Source organism: Varanus komodoensis, unplaced genomic scaffold, assembly GCF_004798865.1.
Source record: "Varanus komodoensis strain SLA01 unplaced genomic scaffold, ASM479886v1 scaffold46_3, whole genome shotgun sequence".
NCBI classification, from domain to species: domain Eukaryota; kingdom Metazoa; phylum Chordata; class Lepidosauria; order Squamata; family Varanidae; genus Varanus; species Varanus komodoensis.
Genome location: NW_025336044.1, coordinates 5334685 through 5359810, shown reverse-complemented (window position 1 = coordinate 5359810; position 25126 = coordinate 5334685). Strand labels below are relative to the sequence as shown.

Below are 25126 nucleotides of genomic sequence, written 5' to 3'. Positions count from 1 at the left end.
GTAAAATGTTACTGACATCCTCCTAGCCTCCCTCCCAAGAGTGTGGCACATGCTGCATCGGGCACTGCCACGTTAATTTTTTTCTCACTACGATCCCATGAGGCAGGTGGGCTGAAAGGTGGCAGCTGGTCCAAGGAGCTGGGTAGGGGCATTAGCCTGGGTCTCCCCGGTCCTAGTCCAACATGTTGGAACAAACCTTTTTGGAACTGGACTTTCCTTGTGCTCAGCCCAGTTCTGCAAAGCAAGCTGGACCAAGAGGAGCCCACGGATGCTCGTGGACGCTGGCTGCCCGACCAGCTGTCTTCCCCAGCGGCCAGCCTTCTCTTCTCGCTGCCACCGGCAGGAGCCGTGCCACGTGTGGAGAAGAGGAGCCGCGCGCAGGGGTGCTGGCCACCCACTTCTTGCTCCCCTCACTGTCGGTGGCAGCACTGCGGGTGGAAGGATGGCGCTGCGCTCCAGAAAAGTGGGCTCCGCAAAGCAGGCTGGTGTCCAGAGAACTTGGCAGACTTTCCACCCGAGAAGGGTTCTCGCATCTCCCTCATTCTAAGCCAGTCTGTGTCCTCCTTCCTGAACTGGGTGCCCTCCAGACATTTTAGATGGTAGCTCCTAGAATTCCTGTTGCCCAGATTCGCTGGAGCGGGTGAAGCCAAAGCCCAAAATACCTGGAGAGCTCAAGGCCACACCTCTGCAGTGAAGCAGAGATGGATCATCTGGGGCTTTTTGAGGTGACGTTTCTGGCTGCCGTGGACAGGTGCACTTACTTTCCTAAGTAAAGCTCCGATAACCCCTTGAGAAGGCACACCGATGGGGGGACAGAGTCTAGTTGGTTGTCATTCAAGTAGAGGACTTCAAGAGACTCAGAAAGATACTCTGGAAACTCCAAGGTCTGACCTGGGAAAGTGGAAGGAAAGCAAATATGAAACAAGAAGGCAAAGTTGTGCTTTTGTGGGCACAGCTTGGGGAACAGCATCTTCTCTGCAAGCAAAAGGGCTCTGGTTCAATCCTTGGCACCTGGAATTAAAAAGGATCATGCTGCATGTGATGGGAAACCTAGGATGTGGCTGCCTTTCAGTGTAGGGGAAGGATGTGCAGATTGGGCCAGAATCTGTCTCCCTTGTGCTTCGCAGACTGCTTTCCCATGCTCAGCCCTGGCCAGGAACTGAGCTGAGCCAAGATCAGGTCTGCAAACACTTGGAAATGCCAGCAGCTTCTTTGCGCAAAGCATGCAATTCTTTGCGCAAAGCAGGCAAAGCCTGCCGAACATTGCTTGCGCAGCGGGCACGCGGGTCGAGTACGCCCAGCTCACTTCCTGCTGAATACCCATGCAAGCGTTAGGCATGAGAGGGACGTAGGGCAGGAAGAAAGTGTGCCAGAGCCGGGGGAGTTGATCCAAGGAATCTGCCAGATTTCCACCGAGAAATCAGATTCATCACATATTGCAAGTGGAGACTCCATTATCAGTGATCTAACCAGTAGCAAAACATTAGAAGTTGATGTGGGCTCTTTAAAGCGGTGACAATGACAGCCAGCCTTGGCTGGTTTCTCCTTGTGCTGATGGGGCCGTGAGCGCTGCCACCCGATGTGAAGAAAAGAGGGGCCCCAGCGAGCCAGGCACACAGATGGTGGCCGACTGCCACCAGCAGCGACGGCTTCCTTTCCGTCTCCCTCTGCCACTGACAGATCATACGAGTGCTGCAGCATCTGCCCTTCCTGCTCAGAAACTCTCATCCCCCTCCTCGCTCCCTGCCTGCTTACCTGCCTCGGCGCGAGTTCTGCTCCTTGTAGTGAAAAATGAAATCCGTTTAGTTTTGGCCCTTTCATCAGTTCTGCGGGCAAACGGAAAGAAAGACCAGTGAAATGGAAAGCCCTTCTCTGTAACAGACTCTCAGACAGACAGAAAGAACTCACTTTCCAAACTGGTTCTTGGAGAGATCCAAAGATTTCAGCTGTTGGCAGCTCCATTTATCTTGAGAAGGTAACGTGGTTAGTTGGTTTCCTGAGAGTTTCAAAGACACCAAGGCCTGTAAGAGGAAGAGACAGTGTTTGATTTGGTAAATTAAATGTTCTCGTTAAACAGGGGTAACCTGTTGTGGGAGATGCACTGACAGTGCGCAGCAGAACTGGAGAGGTGAAGGGTCCCCCTTTCCTCATTCTCCCTCTTTTTCTCTGCCCAGCAGACAGCCGGAGGAGGAGCAGATTCAGTCTTGCCAGAGCTCGCAAATCATCATTCACAGAAGCCCTTGAAGTTAGGACAAAAGCCACAAGCTGCCCTGGGGTGCAGGCTGCCCAGCCCTGGATTTATGTAACAGCATCAATCGACATGCTACCATGTGGCCAACGCGTGGCATTCAGACCCTGGGGCACCATTTTACTCATGCCTGAAACATGAATCTCTGGGGAGACTTCCCTTGGCTTCTCAGATTCCACGTGTCACTTGCCAACATCTGGATGATTTACTCAGGGTGGGATGGAGGGGTCTCTGAGGTGCAAGGGTCATAGAGGTCTTGGCTTTTCTCCTGCATCTGTGTTGCTCTCACATTTGCTTTGCATCACTGATTTTGCTGTCTACTGTAAACTACCAGCTCCATCATATCGGTAGACCAGGGAGCGGCAATGTTCTAATCAATTCAAGCTGTGACAACCCAGATTCAGGCTGGACATCAGGAAGAGCTTCCTCACTGTCAGAGCATTGTGACAGGGGAACCAGCTGCCTGGAGAGGAGGTGGGCTCTCCCACACTGGAGACATTCAAAAAGAAACTGGACAGCCATCTGAGTGGGATGGAGTGACTTGGTGTCCTGCAAAAGTGGGGGGGGGGCGGTTAGACCCGATGGCCTTCTTGACCCCTTCCAACTCTACTATTCTATGTTTCTATGCTGTCTGGAAGTTTTGCACTAGAACTCCCAGGACTACCAGCCAGAATGGTCAATGGTCAGGGTTTTTTTGACTGGTCAGTGAAGGTGAATCTTCACTTTGCATGGTAAAGCACCTGCAGAAGGTTGTGGGTTCAAATGCTGGCATCTCCAGGAAGAACTGAGAAGAGTCCAAGCAAGCTGCTACTAGCCAACATAGAACAGCCTTCCCCCAGTGCCCTCCTGGTGCTGGGGATGGAAATTCCCAGAATTCCTTATCCTTGACCATAATGGCTGAAGCTGATGGGAGATTAAGTCCCCCCAGGCACCACGCTGGAGAAGGCAAATGTAGGCAACACTGAGCAATGATCAACATAATACAGGTGAACAATCTGACTCGGTACAAGGCAGCTTCTGAGATCAAGGATGCTGGAGCTGCACCCAGAGAGCCCCGTGGAAGATGCTGCAAGGCTGAAAGTGAGCCCAGCTTCTAAATCACTGTGGATTTCATTGCACCATTCTGGCAGGAGCAGGAGGCTGGCACAGAGAAAAGCTAACAGAGGTGTCACAGCAGCACCATCTAGTGCTGAATCCGCTGGACCAAAATGCACCTTCCTGAATATTTCTAAATTCCTTCCATGAAGCAAAACTGCATCACGAAACTGACATACCACTGGAAACTAGAGAAGGGCTTCAGACATACACGCCTGAGAGAGGAATGTACCAGATTTTTGCTTCTGTTTGGTCTTAAGACCAGAGCAGGCCGCATTCACCCTCTCATGTGCAAACATGTGCATTTTGCAGGGATCTTCCCAAGACTGCAATGCTCGCTTGCAAAATGTCAGAAGCAGGTGTACTTCAACACATTTTCAGAAAGGTCATACTTCCATGCCTTTCTCAAGGGAAGAAGTAAACATTTGCAGATGTATTTTTAAAAGGTGTGGCCCCAAACGTGTATTTTGCCCCTACAAATGGAAGTGGGAGGAGAAGCTTGCAATCAAGGACAAGGCAAGGCCAGCTTCGAGCTACAACTCAGCAAACCACAAGATGCTCAAGTCTAGACGATTCACCCAGCACTAGCTTGACCACTGTACTTTCTCAGACTCAGGAATCCAGGGCTTCCTCTCATGAGATTTGTTCCTCTCACGAGGCCCCTCAATCACAAGGATATCGCATGGGAACTCGAAACACATGTGTGCACACTCACTCGTGCCATTACGGCAAAGAGCATGGGTAGGCAGACATCATATACTGCCCCGAGACACTGTGAAGGGTGGGATATAAAAGCTTTAAACAAACAAACAGCACCAACATATATATTGCAGCATCTTCTAGGACAAAACTTTCTGAAATGTGCCCAACTTCAGAGCTCATTTTGGCTTGTTCCTGTTCTCTTTTGTGCCCTGCTTCTTGAATTCTTTGAATAGCATGCATTTTTAAAAAGTTCTGCATGTTGGGAAAGCAGTACATTTTTCAAGTTGCACACTGCATAAATGCACACAAAAATCTGTGACTTTACAAATGTTTTCAGAGAATGTGTTTGCCTGTCTTCACTTGGAGATGTGAACAAGACAAGACGGTGGCCAATGGCGATGAAATTCCCATAAACTCCCTAGTATCACAGAGAGCATCTCTATTTTTTATTCTGGACTGGATTATTCCTTCTGAAATATGTTTATTTCCTGCACTTAATGATTGTTAGGCAACCCAGAAGAATGGTATCTGAAGAAGATCCAGATAAAGAAGGAGACTCAGCAAGTATTTATATATTCATTTCCTCCATTTATCTCTCTCCTTCCTCTAGAAAGAGTCAGCTTTCTGTACAGGATTCTCCTCTGCATATATTATCTTCACAACAACCCTGTGAGGTATGTGTGTGTGAGAGAGAATATGTACCCAAATCACCCAGGGAGCTTTATGTCAAAGCAATATTTGATCATCGGTCTTCCCAGTTCTAGTCTAACTCTAGTCCAGCCTTCATCAGCTCCCATCCTTCACAGACAGCATGGCCAACATGCTAAGAGATGAGAGCTTAAGAACAACACATCTGGATGGCATCAGATCAGAGAAGGATGGTCTAAGGCAGTGGTGGTGAACCTATGGCACATGTGCCGCGGTGGGCATGCAGAGCCCTCTCTGTTGGCATGAGAGCCAAGTCTCCCCAGCATCACCCCAGCAGCCGTGCATCAGATAACAGTGCACACAGGGGCCATGCGCATGCTCGGAAAGGAGTAGCGGTGTCAGGCAATGACAATCATGAGCCGTGACTCATGAGTCACAACTTGCCCAAACTTTCACATGGCCGGTCAGTGCACTGCGAGAGGGAGAGGGAGAGGGGGGGAGAGAGAGAGAGAGAGAGATTTGCTTGGACTGGCTGTGGGTTTTTTTCTAAACTAAAACCTCAGTATTCAGGTTTTATTGTAGTGTTGACACTTTGCGATAAATCAGTGGGTTTTGGGTTGCAGTTTGGGCACTCGGTCTCCAAAAGGTTCGCCGTCACTGCTCTAAGGACTATCCCCCACCAGGGATGTGCCAAAGCTCCCAGCATTCCATCTCTGTAGCATGCATGGACTTCATCTCATGCTTGGCCCTCACTTGGAAAAAGAGCCAAGCTGAGCGGAAGTCTGCGAGTGCTCGTGGAGTTCCAGTTGCACTATGGGCACTCTTTGTCCACAGCCTCTGCAGCAGCACAAACAAAGGCAGCTGCGTGTGACGAGGTCAAGGGAGTGCTCGCAAGGAGCTGGGACTCATGGCTGCTGGGGAGTGGACCTGCGTCCAGGGAGACAAGCCCAGGGAATGTGATGGATTCCTCACCCCACCCTGGCTGTCTCCAACCAGCACATGGGTACCATTGTTTGGTGCACTAGATGCAGCAAGTCCAAAATGTGACTGGCCAGGAGCATCTCCCATCATGCAGTGTTCGCCTTTGGAGAGTGCTGAGCTGTACTGGGACTCCTCTACCGTTCTGGGGTGGCAAATGTCCTCGCATCTGTGTGGTCAGAGGATCTGCCTGGGGAGACTCGAGTCCTTACCTGGCCAGGCAGAGCAATCTGGATCAGCTGCTGACTATCAGCCCTGCTCCCTCACAGGGTTGGTGGGAGGAAAAAATGGGGGAACAGGGATCAAGGATGCTTTAGGCTTCTTGGAGGCCATTGAGAGATACAAGAAAGAACTATCTTGTTCTGGGAGAGAATTGACTCACTGAAACCCAGAAAATAACTGCAGGGGTGTTGGCAGGAGTTCTCCCTACTTACCCCAAGCTGGAAGAGACACTGGGGGACTTCTTTCAAGGAGTTTTGAGAAAAATCGACTTCCTTGAGATGATTTTTCCAAAAAACTGCCAAAGTATCAGGTAGGGACTCCAATGCATTACTTGCTGCCTTGCAACTTTTCTGGAAACAAGAGGAAAAACAATATTGCTATTCAGACAGAATTCTCCACTCTGGGAATTTCAGATTTAAGAGCTCTTGGTTCTTGGTGGCCATGGGTGCTTTTAAGAAAGCTTCTAGTGCTTGTGAATGCCAGGATGGGCGTAGAACAGAAGATGAGCCTGGACGAGACCAAGGGTCCGGCTAATCACCTCGGCCAGCCAACTGCCCACAAGCAGAACACAAATGCAGTATCACACTCCCACCCACGCTCCCCAGCAACTGGCATAGATAAGCATGCCGCCTCGGATACGAGAGGCAGCCTTTGGCCATCAATTGCCTCCTCATCCATGAGTATGTCCTGTCTTCCTGTAAAGCCACCCAGATGGGATGCAGTAGCAAATGCCATCATTTAATTAGCGTATGTGGAAGTCCATTATGTTAGGTGTCCTGAATCTCCCACCAGCTGGCTCCCTGGGATGACCCCCGTTTCCATGTGAGAGGGCCTCAGTGTGCCTTTTTCAGGCAGTCCAGTGGGCTAAGTCCCATGGTGGCCCTAGCAAAAGCCCCAGAATCTCTCCACCAAGCAGGGAATTGAAGCAGCGTCTTAGCAGGTTTCAACTTTATAGGGTTCAATTGGATAAAGTTTTCATCATGGCAGCAGTTCAGACGTACCAGAGGGCAGGCCCATGGCTGTGGAAACACCTTCAGGTTATTTCTGGAAGCATTTAGAATGTTCAGTGACTTCAAACAGTGGAGAAAATTAATGGGGAGTTCCAACAATTTGTTGTCCGAGACATCCAGCTCTTGAAGTTTCCTTAATCCAATCCAGTTAGTGACTAGAACAACAGCAACAAAGGAATTTCAATACCTCTTTGTGGGAAGATGCTAAAGTAGGCCTGTCTGAAGCTCTGAGTCACATCTCTTGTTGGGTGGCTGCTACAATTAATTTTATTTAACATTCATATCCCCCTTCTTTACTAAAATGACATGCACATCATCAAGGTCACCCCTGATTTTAAACAATTAAACCTTAATGCATCATCAAAACATCAAAACCTTAAAGAACATCAAAACCCATCAAACAGAAAGCAACTTGAAAAGGCTTGACTGAAAGGTGCCTCGACAGGCTCTCTCTGAAGGCAGGAGAACAAGGAGCAGATGTGGTTCCTGAGGGAGTGACCCCAAGACGGCATCCCACGCAGGCCTTAGCGCCCAAGCAAATTCATACTGAGAACAGTGTTCCCTTCCGTGAGGGAGGGATGGGAAGCAGCTCTCCAGTGGGTTTGGACTTCAGCTCCCAGCATGCCTAAGCTTTGGCCATGCTGGCAGAAGCAGCCGGGAACTGAAGTGCCGAGCACCTGGAGGTCTCCCTTCTGTCCACCCTGCTTGGGACAGCCCAGGTTGATGGGGCAACAGGCTGATTTCAGCCAGGAAGAACGAGTGGGTGGGATAGCATGTATACTGGGAGTTGCTTTGGCATATAAGCAGAGGAAGACATAATCAAGCGTCAAGTTGTCAGGAAGCTGAGCACGAACAAGTTGGGTGCCTGCAAGGCATCGAGGGACACGGGGGACATAAATGTCCAGCCATCGCTCCCCTTCCACTGTACAAGGCTGCTGAGCGCTGGCGCTGGCTCCGTGTCTTCCTGCTCCATCACTCAGGAACATCCCGCTGTCAAGAGCTACGGCATGACTGCGCCGTGGCACTGCTTGCTGAGGGATGAAGAGGAAGAGGAACAGCTAGCATCATCCTTGAGTGCAGGCTAGGAGGTATGTTGACATCACTTTCCCAGAGCTGAGCAAAAAGGCTCCAGCTGGGGGCAGTGACACTTAGCTGGAAAGGCGGCTAGCCATCTCTCTCCTTTATTGCTCAATTCGAATTTTCCAACTATTCATTCCAAACATACCGGAATATTATTTTTTCTCTCAGTTCACAAGTTAGCCAAAGATCTTCTCACACCCTGCTCTGCACACACTTCAGCAATTCTTAGCTCTTGTTTTGCTCTCCTCATCCAGACCAAATGCAGGCCGTTTTATACGATGGAAGCCTGCTGGAAATGCAAACTGACTGCACAAAGTGGCTTTTCATTTGTTGCCAGTAACTTTCATCACAGCAATGCAAACCATCAAGCACCAATGTAAAAGGAGGAACCCCAAACCCAAAAAGAACAGCAGGGTAAAAATAGCCGGAGCTGTTGGTTATCTCATAAGTGTGAAACGCTGCCTCTTTGCTCCAAGTCAAGCTGAGTTACTTGTGCATTATGAAGAGGATTATAGACAAATTCAGAAAGGCTTGTGCCTGTCCGCAGCTCCCTTGACCCACAATTGTATCGCAATGCGATGTTCAGCATCTCCTCTGAAGAACAACTGCTAGGGAGAGACAAGTGTTACAGCACTTGTGGTCTTCTCTGATGCTGAACAGGATGGACCATCGAATTATTAGGTTGGTGCAAAAATAACTTTGTTTTTTGACTGTTTCATTTTGTTTTTTGAAAGTTAACCTTGAATTGCTCTAATTTACCTCAAACTTGACTTTATTAATCAAAATAAGAACCATAACAATCCACACATTTTTGCCAACCGGTTACAAGTTTCTTTATTCCAGTCACAGAAGATTCTGGAGTTCTGGAGGGGACAAGCTCTTGGAAGGCACTTGCAGCAGCACCTTGGTTACTGAAGCATTTTCCCCACAAAAAGTTGTCAAGATGCTTGAAGAAGTGGTGGTCGATGGGCAAGAGGCCCGGTGATTATGGTGGATGAGGCAGAATTTCATATCCCAATTCGTTCAGCTTTTGCAGGTTGTGTAATGTGTGGTCAGGCATTGTTGTGCAAGAGAATTGGGCCTTTTCTGTTGACCAATGCTGGACACATACACTGCCATTTCCTGTGCATTCCATTGATTTCTTGACAATGCTTCTTTGACGTAATGGTTTCACCAGGATTCAGAAAGTTGAAGTGGATGATGCCAGCTGCAAACCACCAAAAAGCCACTATAATCTTCCTTAGGTGCGGTTTTCACTTTGGGAAGTGTTTAGGAGCTTCGTCTTGATCCAGCCTCTGAGCTGAACAGCACCTGCTATCATATATGATCCACATTTCATCACACATTACAAGCCGATCAAGGAACAGATTACATAAAAGAAGAGGACACTTCAAAATGATGATTTTTTTGATTTTCAGTTAGCTCATGCGGCACCTATTTATCGAACTTTTTGACCTTTCCAATTTGCTCCAAATGGTGAACAATTGCAGAGTGCCTGACAATGAGTTCTTCTGCAAAGTCTCGTACAGTTTTGTGTGGATTGGCTTTGATTATTGTCCTCAATTGGTCGTTGTCAACTTTTGATGGCCACCCATGACCCTCTTCATCTTCAAGGCTCTTGTCTCCATTATGGAACCTCTGGAACCACAATTGCACCATATGTTCATAAACAGTACCTGGGATGAAAGCATCACTGATATTGCGGAGCCATTTCTGTTGCTTTACAGCCCTGTTTGAACTCATACAAGAAAATTGCTCAAATTTGCTTCTTATCCATCCTTAATTCAATAGCTTAAATTAGAGCTTTAAGAAATAGTAAATAATAAATCATTAAGAACAAAACATACAGCGAAAAAATGCTCTTTGAAATTATATATAACATGACCACATTTATAAGAATTTATTCCAAAATCAATTAGCAAACATCAACAATACAAAAAATGAAATTATCTGTGCAACAACACAATTCTTAAAGTGGAGTTATAGCAGCACAGCAGTGACTGCTGGACTGGGGCTTAGGATATCTGGATCCAAGTCGCCACTTGGCTGCAAAGCTCACGGACTTGAGGCTGGTCCCCGACTCTCAGACTAACCTTCCTCACAGGGTTATGGTGAAGATAAAATGGACAGGAAGAGTGCAATGTAATCTGCCATGGATTCCATGCAAGAAGAAAAATGGCAGGATGGAAATGCATCAATGAATGAACATTGTGGAATTGTCCTACCATGAGGTGTATGTTTGCCTTTTGTTCGGCAAGGAGCAGTAGCTCACTGGGAGAAAATGTGCTTTGCAGATCAAACTCCCCAGCACCAGCATGTTCCGGTGGTGCTGGAAAAACAGCTGCCTGAAACCTTTGGGAGCCATTGCTGTGTCAGTATTACTATGCTTTCCTTGAAATGGGAAAGGGTGGGATATAAATTTAATAAATAAATAAAGATACTGAGTTAGATAGGCCCAGAGCCATCACAAGGCAGCTCCTGATGTTCCCACGTACCAACGGAAGATAGAAAAAATATACAGCATGTCGACATCCAGCAGGACACAGGGCAAACACCACTGGATGTTCTGGGAAACAGGGAGAATTTGCCAAAATAATGCACACCCACTATCCTTTATAAGGTATCTTCCTGCTTCAAAGTTTGTCACAAACCCTGAAGAAAACAGCTTCAAGGCTTACTACCTCCTACCAGTGGATAGTCTGAACTAACTGGAATTCCCAGCCAAGGTGCACCCACCGTTCTCCTCATCAAATAGCTTTTCCAGATAATTTTTGGCAGCAACAAGTCTTTGAAGTCTGCAGAGGTGCAAAAATCCAGAAGGAAGGCTGAAGAATCTGTTGTTGGATATGTCAATCTCAAGTAATCTGTGGATTAAAAAAGCCAAGAAAACTATAATAAGATGACAAATAGAATATGCAAACAGTCTGCTTCTTTAAATCATCCCCTCTGGGACCTTTGACCTAAGCCAACCATTAAATACTCTGTTTCTTCTTTGAAGTCTTTAGAGAAGTAAAGCCTTCAACTCAACTACTTCCCATGGAAATCTCAGATGTGTAAAAAGGGCATTGCCAGACCACCCCCCGCCCCCACGCCACTGCTCTTCAGGCTGGGCAGGCACAGGTCTTTCGCTAATGGTTGCATTCAGACAGTTTTGATCAGCTTACTAAAGGAAGAGATGAAGAAGTTTTTTGTCCGGTTCCCACATGCCGCCCATTTGTTTCCCTCTTCATGGAAGTGACTGAACTCACTGGGGAGTCTCTTACTAGCTACTTTTTCTGTTGTCATTCAAACTAGGAAATCATGGTTAATGGCTTTGGAATTTGTTTTTCGGAGCCAGGCTAAGACCTTTTTATTTAAAACTTATTTTAATTGTTAAATTATTTGTATTTATAGGATTTTAAATTCTTAGCCGAGATGCACCGGGGGTTTTTAAATAATTTTTCATTGTTATATTGTTATTATTTATGTATTTATGTATTTTGTTTCTGTTGTGAGCCGCCCCGAGGCTTCATTGCGATGCGGGCGGTGTAAAAATGGTTTAAATAAATAAATAAATAAATAAGCTTGGATAGGAATCCATGGTTTGAAGTTGGCTTTATATCCTAGTATGTTCCAAAACCATTGACCATAGTTTCCTGGTTTGGATAAAACTGGACAGTATAGTTAATGGAAGAATTCCTAGTTTGTTTTTCCTGCTCCAGAGGGACAAACAAAGGGGCTGCATACACTGACAAACTGTGTCCACGCCTTGGGTTATTAAGCCAAGGTGTGAATGTTCGAGCTAGCCTTTAACTCGGCTTGCATGGGGCTGAATCCATGGGCAGAGTCACCTTGGTATCTTTCAACCCCCCTTGGCTCAAAATAGGGCCCCTACTGAAAATCAGCCTGTTCTGGAACATACTTTGTGCATATAACTGCAGCTGAAGAATGTACATCAGGCAGTATGCTCAACCGGTTCTCGCTGAGGTTTAATTTCTGGAGGTTTATCAGCCCCCAAGGGATAACGGATGGAAGGGTGGTCAAACAATTGGCAGACAGGTTCAGCTCGGTTATCTGGTGTGAAATATCTATCAGCCAATCCAGCTCCAGCCAAGGAAGCCTCAGGTTTGCCCAGTTCACAGAAAGAACCTGAAGATAAAACAAAGAAGATTGTATGGGAATCATCAACAGTTCTTACTGAAAAGGAAAAGATCTTGCATGAACCCAGACTGTTACATACCATCTGGCTCTTAAGGTTTCCAGCCAAAGCTAGAAGCAAGTGTGACATCCTGTTAGTGCCGATGATGTTGCACTAGCAGAAAGCAGTATTTGAGCAAGGGCAAATGAGCACTTGTTAGTACATCTACGCAACAAGACTTGCTCATCTCCTCCCTGATGCATGCATTGTGCATCTGCTCTGGAGCCCTTGTGGACAGGATGTTTGCTTATGGCTTTTTCATTTCCATATACCCCATTAGCCAAAGTTCTCTAAGCAGTTAATCAGATAAAGCTGAAAACTGTAACCAGTAATAACATAATATTATATTATTCCGTTTTGTCAAGGGAACTCTACCTGCGCCTCACCGCAAGGTTGAAGCTGCAGTTTGGGAGTGCCTGCATGAGTCTCAGTTCCTCAAATTATTTTAAATAGCATTTTATACTTTGTATTGAAACTTCATGCTGTGCAATTGCATTTGCTTTTTGTTAAATTGCATAAATTTTTAACTGCTCACAGAGCTTTGGCTATTGGGCAATTTAGAGATACAATGAAACAAACAAATAAACACAGTAAAGCATAAGGAAAACCATCAATTTAGAACCAGTAGTAACTAAGATAAAAGCCAAGAACATTGCACAGTTCTAAAAACATGTGGATATATTTAAAAAAAACCCTGAAGATAGATACGCATGTAACAACACTGCCCATTTTCTATCTTCAGAAATGGGTGCTTGGGGAAAAAAAGGAGAATGCTGAGCGATTTTATATAATTTTTTACAGGTTTTTACTTATTTCAGCTAAAGGTCCAGACTTGTAGCTTTATTGTGCACGATTTGGGTCCGAGTTCATTTTATGTGAATAGCTTTCAGTTGATACCTATTATCTTCGCTACATGCATGCTTTGTACAAGTAGAACCACTCTGATTTGATCCAAACACACCTCTGCTTCTTCCAAAGAGATTCTACATGCTTTGCAAAAAGGACTCACTGAAAAAAAGCTGTCCAGCTTTCACTGGCTCTTGCCAAGGCACAAGCAGAAAGGTCAAGATACATCTAAACTGACTGAAGCTCTGCAAGCAACTGATGGCCAGATCTGTTTTTGGAAGCTCTTTTTGTAATGGCTGAACAATGCAAATGGATCCGGAAGTGGTGAGCATTCAAGGGAGTCTCTACCATCTGACCTGTGATTGGTCAGCCGGAGGGGCCCTTCAGATTGGCCAGAACTCAAGGAGCCCAACCCTCCACCCTGGCTGATGGAGCAGTGTCTGCTGCTTGCCAGGATCCTGGCCTGGAAGACACAGGCTCCAGACCTGCGGGGGTCGGGTGGGGGGGCTGTCCAGAGAGCTGATCTCGGCAGATCTCATCCTGGACAGCTGCTTCTAAAGCTTGCTACACAAGATGACCTGAAAAAGGTTTCTGAAGTTTTTACAGACACATCTATCTAGAAAATGCGAATTTTACTCCCATGCATCTTCTGGCAGAAAACTGTGTGCTGTTTGCTATAAGCTGCCAAGTTGCTGTTGTAAAAATCTACGTATCTGTCAAAATCTCAAATCAGATCCCAATCGTATGTATTACTAACCACATTTATAATCCAGCTTCTTCCCAGGAGCTCAGGATAGTACATTGACAGGGAGTGCCCTACTGATCCTCATGACAACAACCCGGAGAGAGAGTTGGGGGCAACGGCCTAAGATCACCTTGCTGCACCTTCGAAGCCATGGGCCGGTCGTACGCATGATCTGCACTGCCTCATCCATGCTGAGGGCTTGTGGCATGGAGTGGTGTGGGCTGCAGGCCAGCCTTGGGCAGGAGTTTGGTGAGACTGGATTTCACTGGGAAGTCAGGTGGGGAGAGACCAGCACCCTGGAAAGCTCCATTGGGTGCTGGGACTGGCAGCTGGACAACATTGCCTAAACGTTGTTCCAAGAAGCAATGAAACTTGAATAAGACTTTGGCTGACTTTAGAGCAGTTGGTCCAGCTTCCATATTGGTCTCCGCCTCTTCTGCAGTAATGAGGAGTGCCTCTGGCATACCAGTGCCCTGACAGCCAGAGCTTCTCTGAGGCGGGAGAGGGCCAAACGATCTCCTGTGGGATCTTTCTGGGGAGCTGGAGGTCTCAGGATGCTTTCTGTCCCTGAATCATTAGCTTTGGTGACTCTTCTTCTGAGGACAAGGCCTCCGGGTCCCCTGAGGATGAGGGCTTGGGACCCTGGCCCACGATACCGGCGTAACACATGGCTGAGCAAGGATCATTTGCACCCCGAGTCCAGCACGCTTGCTTGGCCGTGGGACAGCCCTGACTCCCGGGCTGTTGAGGGGGAAAGGCCACCCAGTCAGAGGCAGAGCCAAGGGCAGGAATAGCTGGGGTCTGTCTGGAACCCAGCAGGGGCTCAGGGATGAAAGCCCCCTGGGTCTGCTCCTCCTCTTCCTCACTGCAGCCTGTCTGTTCCCTTTCCTCTTGCTCTGGTCCAGACTGCGGGGGCGGAGGGAAAGAGGAACAGCAGATACTGCTGCCTGCTGGCTCCCTGGCGCCGGGCCTGTCAAGCAGGAAGCAGACGCAAGATCAGACAGAGGGTGAGGAGCAGGAGCGGCAAACGACAACAGTTGTGGAAAGACAAACTGGCCGAGGCAGGGGGCCTGCTGTGCTTGTCTGGCCCAGGGACCCTCACAAACTGGAGCTTTTCTGAAACGGGGTGGGCAAAAGTTTTGGCCTGCGATTCCTGCCAGCCTGCGCCAGCATAGCTGATGGTGAGCATTCAGGGCCCTTCTGGGGCAAAACATCTGGAGGGCCTCAAATTGCTCTCCCCTCTCCTAAACATCTTCTTTTCCAATCCACAAGCAGCTACTCACTGTTTTTGGTGGGACGCTCCTGGGTAATGTCATTGCTTCTACAAAATACTTGCGAAGCAGGTATTTGCTGGTGCTCGGGAAGTCCATCAGGATGTAGGAGCAAAAGAAGGACCCATTTTCGAGCAAGAAGGCAGCTACATCTTCATACCCTGGTGAAGAAGGAAAAATTGCAACAAAGGCATGCAAAGATAAAACAAGCTTGGGGTGTAATTCCTGGTTTCTTATCTAACAAAACAAAACATGGATTCTTCAAAGAGCAGTTCTAGTCCTAACTTGATGGAAACAGCTGATTAAAAACAGAGAGAGTTATGAATAAAAAAGAAACTACCATAATAGGTGTATTTCCTCAAACTGGGTGAGACTACAGGCTGGGTTTAAAAAAACCCTAGACTGTGAATTTCCCTGTATAAAAAAAGAAAATTTGTGGCAACTGTGGTTAGGACAACAGGGAAGTTCCCCAAGGTTTTCCTGATACTTCCCATTTGGGTTAGTCAATGGCACACAGAGTGCACAGGCACCTACCTCCTTTGATAGCTGCATATAGAGGCAATCGGGTAAGAACGGGCAACTCGTTCTTTCTCACTGCGTAGCTGTCAGGATCTGCTTTGTATGTCAGGATTAGGAGCTTGACGATTTCTAGGTGGCCTTGCTGACAGGCAATCGCAAGCATCCAGCTCAGGAGTTGCAAGAAATTATTTGGACCTACCAAAGCAAGCGTTCAGATACGTGAGCACAACATGTGAGGTCTCACCCTTTCGGCACGCAGACAAGCAAGCGAGGAAACACCCTGGGACAGCAGCTCTGCCAGTCACGGTCTCTGTGAAGAACATTTGCCTTCTCCTATAATGCTTCAGGACTGCCAGGAACAACGCTTCAATGGGGCCATCTAACATGGAATCTGAAAAAGCTCTAATTTTAAATGACTCAAGACACTAGCTTTAGGACATCGAGCATGGTCAACTGTCACGATTTTGCCCTGGGAAATGCTGGTACACGAAGGAGCTTCCCTATGATAAATTGCTATTATAAATGCCCCGCTTTTTATGGATATGTTAAAATGTTTAAGCAGTCAAAACAAAACAACTGAACATGCTCACACACCCCTCTCCAGACATATACAATAATATGCAGTGGGCCCAGTTTTCCAGAACGACAGTTCAGACAGCTCGCAGGAATGAGAAAGAAGCAACACAAGAGGCAACGGAACCAAAGGGAGAGCTCCGAACCAAAGGCAGAGCAGGGGACTCAACCTACCAATAAAAGAATCCAGCAGTTCTTCTGCCACATCTCTATGCCCAAAATATGCTGCCACCACTGCAGGGTTGTCATCCTCGGGTTCAGGGGGCACAGTCAAGCAGGCCTCTTTCAGCAAGTACCTCACTGTCTGCAGGTCCCCATATGCCGCTGAGAGGCTCAAGAGGTGCGCCTGATGAGGGAAAGGGGAGGAAAATGCAGCACAGAGGTCCTGTGAATGGAGATACACAGAATGATCCTTTTCACAAGGCACCCCCTGAAGGGTCACTCAAGGCAATGCGCCTTCGAGGCAAGGCGCATGCCCCAGTATGTGGTTTGGGCTGCTCTGAGCAGGAATTTCAGGAACTGGCTGCCCTGTTCCGACCAGAGCATGATGGCAAGAAGGAGTTTCGAAATGCCTGCCAGTGGAGGGGAAATTACTGGCATCATCATCATCAGTGCCCAAAGCAGACCCTCCGAAACACTCCACCCAGCCAGGAAGGGGTTGTGCACACCTGTGCCACATGCTGGTTCTTCAAGACCAGCCATGGGTCTTCCGCCGCGGCCGAGTGCAGCCACCGCTCTGCCCTCCCTCACCTTTTCCACTTGCAAGATGCTCTCCTGACAGGCTGTCTTCACCAGCTCTTGGGCTTTCCCGAATTCTCCACTCCGGTAGGCTCCCTGAATGGTTTCCGTCACAGGGGACTGGCCGACGGGGAGGCCACTCACTGTGGTCTGCCTGCCGCCCATGTCCACGACACCTGCGTGCAGAGAGGAGAGAGCACAACACCTCTTTACAACGGACACTCCACCTTCTGCCGCAAGGGCCTCAAGGAAGCTCTCGTGATAAACACAGAAACAGAGCGAGTCAGAAGGGGTCTCCTGGGCCATCTAGTCTGACCCCCGGCTCCAGCCAGCTCCGCTCACATGCCCACCAACAACTGGCTGTGGTACATAGTGGCAAATAAAAATAAGAGGACGGCAAGGAAGAACTCAACGGAAAGTCAAGGAAGACAATAAAAAAGACCTCAAGGACCATAAAAAGCCACTAAAGCAGCTTTCCTCACTGGTGAGAAGCACCCTGAGGGTGGTTACTGAAAGGGAGGGACTGGGACACTTCTCAGCTCTTGCCATGGGCAGAGGCTTATCCTTCAAGCTTGACAGCAGGCTATTTAGGACTGTGTTGTCTTGTTAGCTGTGAGGTTGTAATGACGATCCGCATGGCAAAAGATGGCCTTGAGTTTTGGAACCTGAGGGAAAGAAGGGAAGGGACAGGTGGCAGTAAAACAGAGAATCCTGTAGTAGCTTGAAGATTAACTTACAGCATGACTATGCATGGTCTGCAAACCATTTTGTCAGATGCAGGAAGCATTACCTGGCATTGCCAGCATGTACAGGGAAGCCTGTGAGGCACAGTGGTTAGGTGTGCTGGACTGGGACTTGGGAGATCCGAGTTCTAGTTCCCGCTTGGCTGGGAAGCTCACTGGTGACTCTGGGCATGTCTGTAACTCTCATCCAAACCATTCCACTGGGCTGTGGTGGCGATTAAGTGAACCGAGCCAGTGGGTTAAGAGCCGGTCTGGGATTCGGACGATCTGGGTTCAAATCCCCACTCAGCCACGGGGCTGACTGGGTGAGTTTGGACCAGTCACACACTCTCAGCACAACCGACCTCACAGGGTTGTTGTGGGGATAAGCTGAGGAGGAGGAGGAGGAGGAGGATGTAAGTCATTTTGAGTTCTTTGGAAGAAAAACGGTGGGATATAAATCTAGTAAATGAATAAGAGGTGGAAGAGGACCAAGATAGGTTGCTCTGAGTTCCTTGCAGGAAAAAGAGGCATATGATATCCATACACACACGGCTGATGTGAATGCGAGTATGAACTGAAAACAGCAAAATCAGCAGAATTTAGAAGAGATTTCCACACAAAGCAATTCATGGAGAGGCTCCGCTCTCTCTCCTGTGGCTGGAAGAGAGCACAGGTTTTCGAGTGCGTGCATGACTTGATTTGCCAATACAAAGATGGCCCAGCAGCTGTTTTGCGCATGGCCACGGCTATTAAGGCCAGGCTCACAGTCCGCACTTCCTGCATTTCAGCTCTCCCTGACCACGCAGCCCTACCTCCTGCTGCCGTACCCTCCACCACCTCTGTGCTGACTTCTCCTTCTGAGGAACTGGCTGTCCCCATGAAAACGACCATCAACCATCTACAATCAATGGGCTAATCTGCAAAATGCCCCCAAGCACAGCTGCATTCTGCCTTGCAAGCTGGGATAGGAAGCTGTAGGGACAACACTCCCCAAAGTTTCTGAGAGAGCCACTTTCCACACGAGGATGTCAAAAACAACAAAGACGCCATGGATATTTCAGAGCATCGTGAAGTAACATACCAGCAACCTCTGTGCACACGGCTCCTTGCTCCGCAAGAACATGTGAGCGGGGGGGGGGGCACTTTGGCTAGTCCCATGTGGCACTCTCCCCCAACTAGGAAAGGCAAAATGCTGGGCTACTGAGGATGGAAGCGGGAGGAAGGCACGTTCTGCTGCTGAGATGAGGGGGGCCCACAGCCAATCTGCATTTAAAGCAGGGATACAGCCGCCCCCCTCTGCAGACCAAAGCTAGCCCTTCAAGGTTTCCCAGAGGGCAACACCCCTTCTGTTGCCCAAGCCCCTTTCCCTTAATTGACTGGTGGTTTCCCAGCTTTTACTCACTGGAGGGGAGGTACCACTTTCTAAACTGCTGAAATACCTCTCTGGAGTCCTAATTATTGGCGGCAAGATGTGGACATTTGGGGGCTCATTTCTTTGTCCCACCCCTGGAATGTGACCCTCCCCCACAGAGATCCCTCCTCTGTGGGAAGTGGAATTTGTCCCTCAGGCTAAGCGAAGCTCAATACTCCTGCTTTTAAAAGGAAGCGTGTTTACACATGGAGAGCACTTGATTTCACTCTCCTCATTTCTCTGTTAACCAAAAGTTGCCCCATTCTACTGCAGTGGGCCGGTAGCTGGCCTCTCGTTCCCACTAGGCCAGGAAGCTCTCTGGGTAACCGGCCTGTCATGGACTCTCAGCCCACAGGACTGCTGTTGTTGTTGTGAGGAGGAGGAGGAGGAGGACTGCCTTGAGCACCTTGGGAGGGAAAACGGTGGGATATGATTACATAGTCCTACCCTGCCATTCAGGGGGATGCACAGCTCTGTGAAAGTGTGTGCGTGTGCATATGTATACGAGTGGGTATCTGGTTCAGTTGAGACATTAAAATGGTGGTGATTAACTGGAGACTGGGCCAAAAGCTACTTACACCGTTAGAATATTTAGCATCACTATATTACTTTAGAATATGCACAGCATGTTACATGCAATATCTGGGTAATCCTTAAGGGACCCAGAAAAATAGGTTGGTAATATCCCTGAAGGCACAGGAGGCACAGAAAGGGAGAGGTTAAGAAGCAGTGACTGCATTCAGACAGCACAATAACACTCATTGAAGAGTTGAGGATGGGTAGAGGGTTGGTTGTCGCTGGACTGTAGCTTATTGCTGAAACATGGCTTATTGCATTGTCTGAACCCAGCCAAGATAACAAGAGTGAACATACTATGGGTTCCTTTGATGGGTTGTTCATGGTTTGTCCAAAGACACTTGACTACTTCATGGCTTTTTAGAGCTCTAAACTATGACAGCTCTCAGTGTTTAGGGGAAGGGCCATAGCTCAGTGGAAGATCACCTGGGTTCCTTGCAAGAGGTTGAAGGTTCAGTTCCCGGAATCTCCAGGCAGGGTTTGGAAAGATCCCCATCTAAACACTTGGACAGCTGTGGCTGCTCAGCAGAAAAAATACTGACTCAGATGGGATCAGTGTAGAGTTCCACTGAAGGAAAACTGGGGATGCTTTACGGATCTAGGAGCTCTGTGCACTGTGCACAACCTTAACACCCACAAAAGATGTTCAAGCTGTGATGTACTATGATAGAATCAGTGACTAAAAACACACACTCAAACACTCAGAGGCCATAACAGCAGGTCAAACATGGAGAAAAGGGCAACCCTTGTACCGGGACATTTCGGAGCACCCTCGGATAAAAGCAGAGCCTGGCTTAATCCATAGCTGTCAGTAAATATCCTTGAATAATGCAGCTTGGATTACCAATAAAGTCTGACTAACCCCTCCTCGTAAATTATTCAAAACAGAGCTCAAATCACCAAGCTACCCGAGACGGCTCGTGGGATTCACACCATGCAGTTGCAAAGGCGTCGAGAATCCCCGCAGGACAGTTCTCAGGGCTGGAAGCGCGTGTGAAGGACAAAACGAGCAACCAAGGTTAGGAGGATGCTCCAGGAAGGCACTGGCTGCAGGTTTTCACTCACAGAAGGCCGCTTCAATGCGTGGGAAAGTGGGGCATTTTACAAGCTACCCCTGGGAGAATCTGCCTCCAGCAGCAGCTGCAGCAATGTGAAACTGGGGAGTGTGGGGGGAGGGTGCTCATGCTTGGAAACTAGACTAGGGCTCTCTAAGGTCTCCATATTTAGGACAAAAAGAACTTTAATTTTTTAAAAAATGAATTAAACCGAAACAGACATTCGCCCATTCAAACTCAAAGCTCTCAGTGCTTGGTTCTTCAATGTCTGGATGTATGTTTAACACTGATTTGGAGCTTGGAACTCTTTCCTGGAGAGGTTCCTCATTGTTAATAGTGACATGGCAGGCAGATGCAACAAGAGTTCTCTCTGTTAGGGACGAGCAAGTATGCAGGGCTCAAGATGCCCAGGACTCTCTGAATGACAACTCAGCTCTGCCTGCTGCCTGTCTGCTTCTGAGACTGTGGCTTGCGATAGAAATGCAGTGAAAAGGGAGCACTTGGGAGGAGAGGAAATCTGTGGACCTTTTCTCCATAGACTAAAGCAGGGCTGATGCAACCTACAGGGAATTTGCATGAAGTATAAAATTTGCATTAGGCCAAAATGGGAGAGCTGCCCACATTATTTATTTATTTCATTTTTATACTGCCCATTAGCCGAGACTATGGAACACATGCGCATGGCTGGCAATTTGGGGACATCGACATCTGCCATGGCCACGTTCAGGGCTTAGAGCAGGACAAAGCTGCATGTTTGGAGAGCCAAACCAACATTCTCATGCTTTCACCATGCTGGGAGCAGCTGCTGAATTTGGCTGTTACAAATGAGCACGAATTTCAGTTCGGGTCATTCCCAATAAGACATTTTGTGAAGTTCTTCATTTCTGGGAGAGGATGTCACTGGAGACTGAGAGCGATCCAGTGGGAGAAATGGAAATGGAGCCATTCCTCCCCTTCCCTGAGGTATACTCTGAAAGCATCACACAGCTCTGTCTCGTTGCCTTTTAAATCTCCCATCATGCTCCTGGCAGAGCTACTCTGGGCACAGTGGGAAATTCAAACGATGGCTGGGTGCCACCACTCCACGTGGCTCGGAGTCCTGCTTCTGCCCAACATGTGAGGTCACCAGAAAGTTCTGACAGGAGGGGCCCCACCAGAGGACACTGTGTCAGCTTTCCCTAAACCCTAAATCCAATCCTCCTTGAGTGCCGAAGGCCACGCTCCTGGCCAATCCAGAGGCCAATGTCAGGTCTTACTACTCCTTTTTGCATCCGAAGAGAGTTTTACAGTCTGAGCAAACTAGCCTTCGGGGGTTTTCTATGGGTGTGGAAAGAAGTTAGATCTCCAGATGCTGACAGGGGCTTCTAGGAGTTGAAGGCCAGAGCACCTGGAGCTCACCCTGTATTTACTGTGTTTAAATCTCAGCCATAAAGCCATCAAATCTATCTCCAAAAGACCACAATGATAATAAAGCATGTTTCTACATCCTCAGTACATTCACAATAATATCTTCTTTGGCCTGACTTTGGATATCGCTAGGAGCCTGCCCCTTGGCAACTGGCAGCCAACCCACTGGGCTTTAGGTGTTGAATGTAATCAAACACAGATCTAACACTTCTCAGCATTATCTGGGTGCATAAATTCCACTGTCACAGAGAACAAACCATGCGCAATTCATTAACCCGAGAATCTCAAATTCCTTAAAGCAGGTTTTCCTTGCGGTGGGTCTGCAGTTATTGCCTATATGGTTATATGTGGCTTTGCAGCTTATCATGACTAATAATAGTCATGATAAGCTGTCCTACATCATATACTTATCATGACCTACATCATATACTTTGTGACCAACTTCAGAATGTGGAATAAACAGAATCTCAACTTTGTCCATGGGTAGCAAAAGCCAGAAAAAAAACGAGATATAAAAACAATTTCTAGAAATGTGCAAACAGCTAAAACTCCCAAGCCCCTTCCACTCCTCACTTTAACCATGCACAGTGGAAGCCAGACCAAGAAACAATATCTTAGGCTGCACTCCTAGGCTCCCCCTGCCAGACCTGGGCAAAACATCAGGAAATTCAAGAAGATGCAATTCTGCATATTTAAACATAGAATTACACTGTTAAGCTCAGGCTAAGAGTTTGGTGAGCCTCCAAGCAGGACCCATTCAAAGGCTTGCCTCCCACAGCCTTGAATGCTGCCTTCCCCACCTCATCTTCCAACCCCCTGCTGCTGAAATTCAGCAACACAGCAGCACAAAATCCCATTGCTGGCAATTCTGGCAGCAAACCACCTTTTGGGTTGGTGTGTTCCTGCAGGCTGTATGGTGACAGGTATACAGCTTTTAACGCGTGCAGCCAAAGTTGTGCAGCTCTATTCGAACCTATATGTAGTTCTGAAACTCCTCTTAAGAACAAAACAAATGTAAAGTGCAGTTAAAAGCACTGTGCATACCCAAACAACAGAATTCTTTTGCAGAGGTTAATTATCAGATCAGTAAGTCTACGATGGGGAGCAAGCGCATGTACATGGGGTGGGGGGATCCCTGTGCTTTTTGGCTGTTCTTACCATGTCAGCCTCTCCCCAACCAGCTATGTCCAATGACAGCTCTCAACATGGCTGGCCAGGGATGCTGGGAGTTGCAATCCAACAACGGAGTCATGAAAGGCTGAACTATGCTGAAGCTTGTACATCAAAGCACAATATAAGGAGAATCATAATCAATGGTCCATTGTGCGTATCCCTCATGGCATGAACGGTGAAATGATGGCAGAATGTTTTGGGGACGGGGTGGGGAGGATGGAACAAATAAGTTGCCCAACAGGTAATGAAAGGGGCAACTGTAATTTCTGTGGCTTTCCTCTAATGCAACCAAATTTAAGGATTCCAAAGCCCTGAAATACCCAACTTGGGATCTTACAGGGAGATTGGATCGTTTGACTCCAGAGTAAGAAGTTGCTTCAAATGTCATTTAGTGTGACATGCAATCCATGGCTGCTTTGCTAAGGCTAAGAATGTTGAGGAAATATCTATACCATTTCAAGTAAGAAAAAATTGCCCCCTCACAGTTCAGAACTCACCTTGTCGTCATCATCCAGAAAAGCGTCTTCAAAATCCCCCAGTAATCCAAACATTAAATCAGTTTTGTGCCGACATGATATGCAATTCCTGATATGAGCTTGGAAACTTCCCGGTCTGTTCGCCTGCTAACTGCTGAAAGGCTGCCTCCACAGATTCTCCCAAGCTGCTGCAGAGCTGAACTAGCACCAGAGTGCGGTGTTCCTGCTTTGGTGGTTACGCACATCCCTACCTCCTCTTGGACTGCGACCCAAGCTTTGGATTCTCAGCAAAATAAGCAGGTAGAAGGTGGGAGGGAAATACAAAGCTTCCAGGGTGACCCCCGCCACCATCTTCCTGCATGAAACCAGATGGCTCTAGATGCAATTCACCAGACTGATCAAAAATCCAACATGGAAAAGATTAATGAGCTGACACTGCACAAACAAAAAAGCAAGTGTCATGTATCTGCAGAATCCCCAAATATGTCAAGTGCTGCCTATCAAAACAGACCCAATTGACTAGAATTAGGTTTTGGCCGCAATTCTAAACATACCTCCTAAATTGCAAACACTTAGTGGGACTCACTTCCAAGTAAATCCGCACAGAAATGCCCTGGCCAACTACGATCCTGTGTACACTTGCGTACCAGAGAATTAGCCCTGCAGACAACGTAAAACTCACCTTACCAAAATGGCGTGGGCAGCATGACACAATTAGCCGTAAAACCGAGCTTTGGGTTGTGTACTGAGAGGGAGCAGAAACACATTTTTCCTTCATGAGAACAAGCTCATATAAGGAGAAGGGAAGAATTTACTTCCCTATTAATTTAATTACAGTTTAGCATGTCATTTGAACCCTAGATTGCAGTTAATCTTAAATATGGTTTACTGAGAACAAGCCACCCTCATAAATTATAGTTTGAACCTGGCTGGTTTCTACTAACCATAGTTAAAATTAAACCACAGTTTATGAAGCTGGACTGCTTCTGATAAGTGACTGTTGCCAGTAACTCAACTTGTTGGCAAATGATCATTTTTAAGAAAGTTGAAAAATTTAATGGAGGTGTTGCTTCCCATGGCATACACTTCTTTTGCCTCACTATTATCTCTGCTATTATTCAGATTCACAGGAATCTAAAATAATTTAACCTCCTTTGACCCTGCAAAACCAGTCTAGATGCAAAACTGGAATAATTATACAAGAACTATTCTGTGCTTTAAGTTTACAGCCCTTAAATTATCCGGAAAGTACTAAGAAATCACACACACACCCAAAGAAGTACAGCGCAGTTGAAAACATTTGTTTGCTTTGATGCTGGGGCTGGGGGAAGTTTGGTGGTGGTCGTGCGTAAGGGGGAGAGAGAGATCATTTGGATGCGGCTGTTTCAGTTGTTAGGGAATTAGCTGTGCACGCTAATGTGTATTACTCAAACCTAAGCACCACTACTTAA

General features: G+C 47.4%; 1 protein-coding gene across 3 annotated transcripts in view; it reads right to left on the bottom strand.

The window, feature by feature from the left end:
* The window catches only part of LRRK1 (leucine rich repeat kinase 1), a 101620-nt gene that overhangs the window by 54296 nt on the left and 22198 nt on the right, over positions 1-25126 (bottom strand). Inside the window, exons 3-13 of one of the 3 annotated variants that reach the window (XM_044445016.1) lie at positions 16865-17028; positions 16289-16499; positions 15557-15736; positions 15035-15183; positions 11885-12111; positions 10720-10847; positions 6895-7058; positions 6106-6243; positions 1909-2021; positions 1756-1826; positions 762-891 (exon numbers count right to left, since the gene is read on the bottom strand). In XM_044445016.1, coding sequence (XP_044300951.1) covers positions 762-891; positions 1756-1826; positions 1909-2021; positions 6106-6243; positions 6895-7058; positions 10720-10847; positions 11885-12111; positions 15035-15183; positions 15557-15736; positions 16289-16499; positions 16865-17028 — 1675 coding nt within the window. Of the gene's footprint in view, positions 1-761; positions 892-1755; positions 1827-1908; positions 2022-6105; positions 6244-6894; positions 7059-10719; positions 10848-11884; positions 12112-15034; positions 15184-15556; positions 15737-16288; positions 16500-16782; positions 17029-25126 lie in introns of those variants that run through there. The other 2 variants (XM_044445017.1, XM_044445018.1) reach the window with 2 other exon arrangements.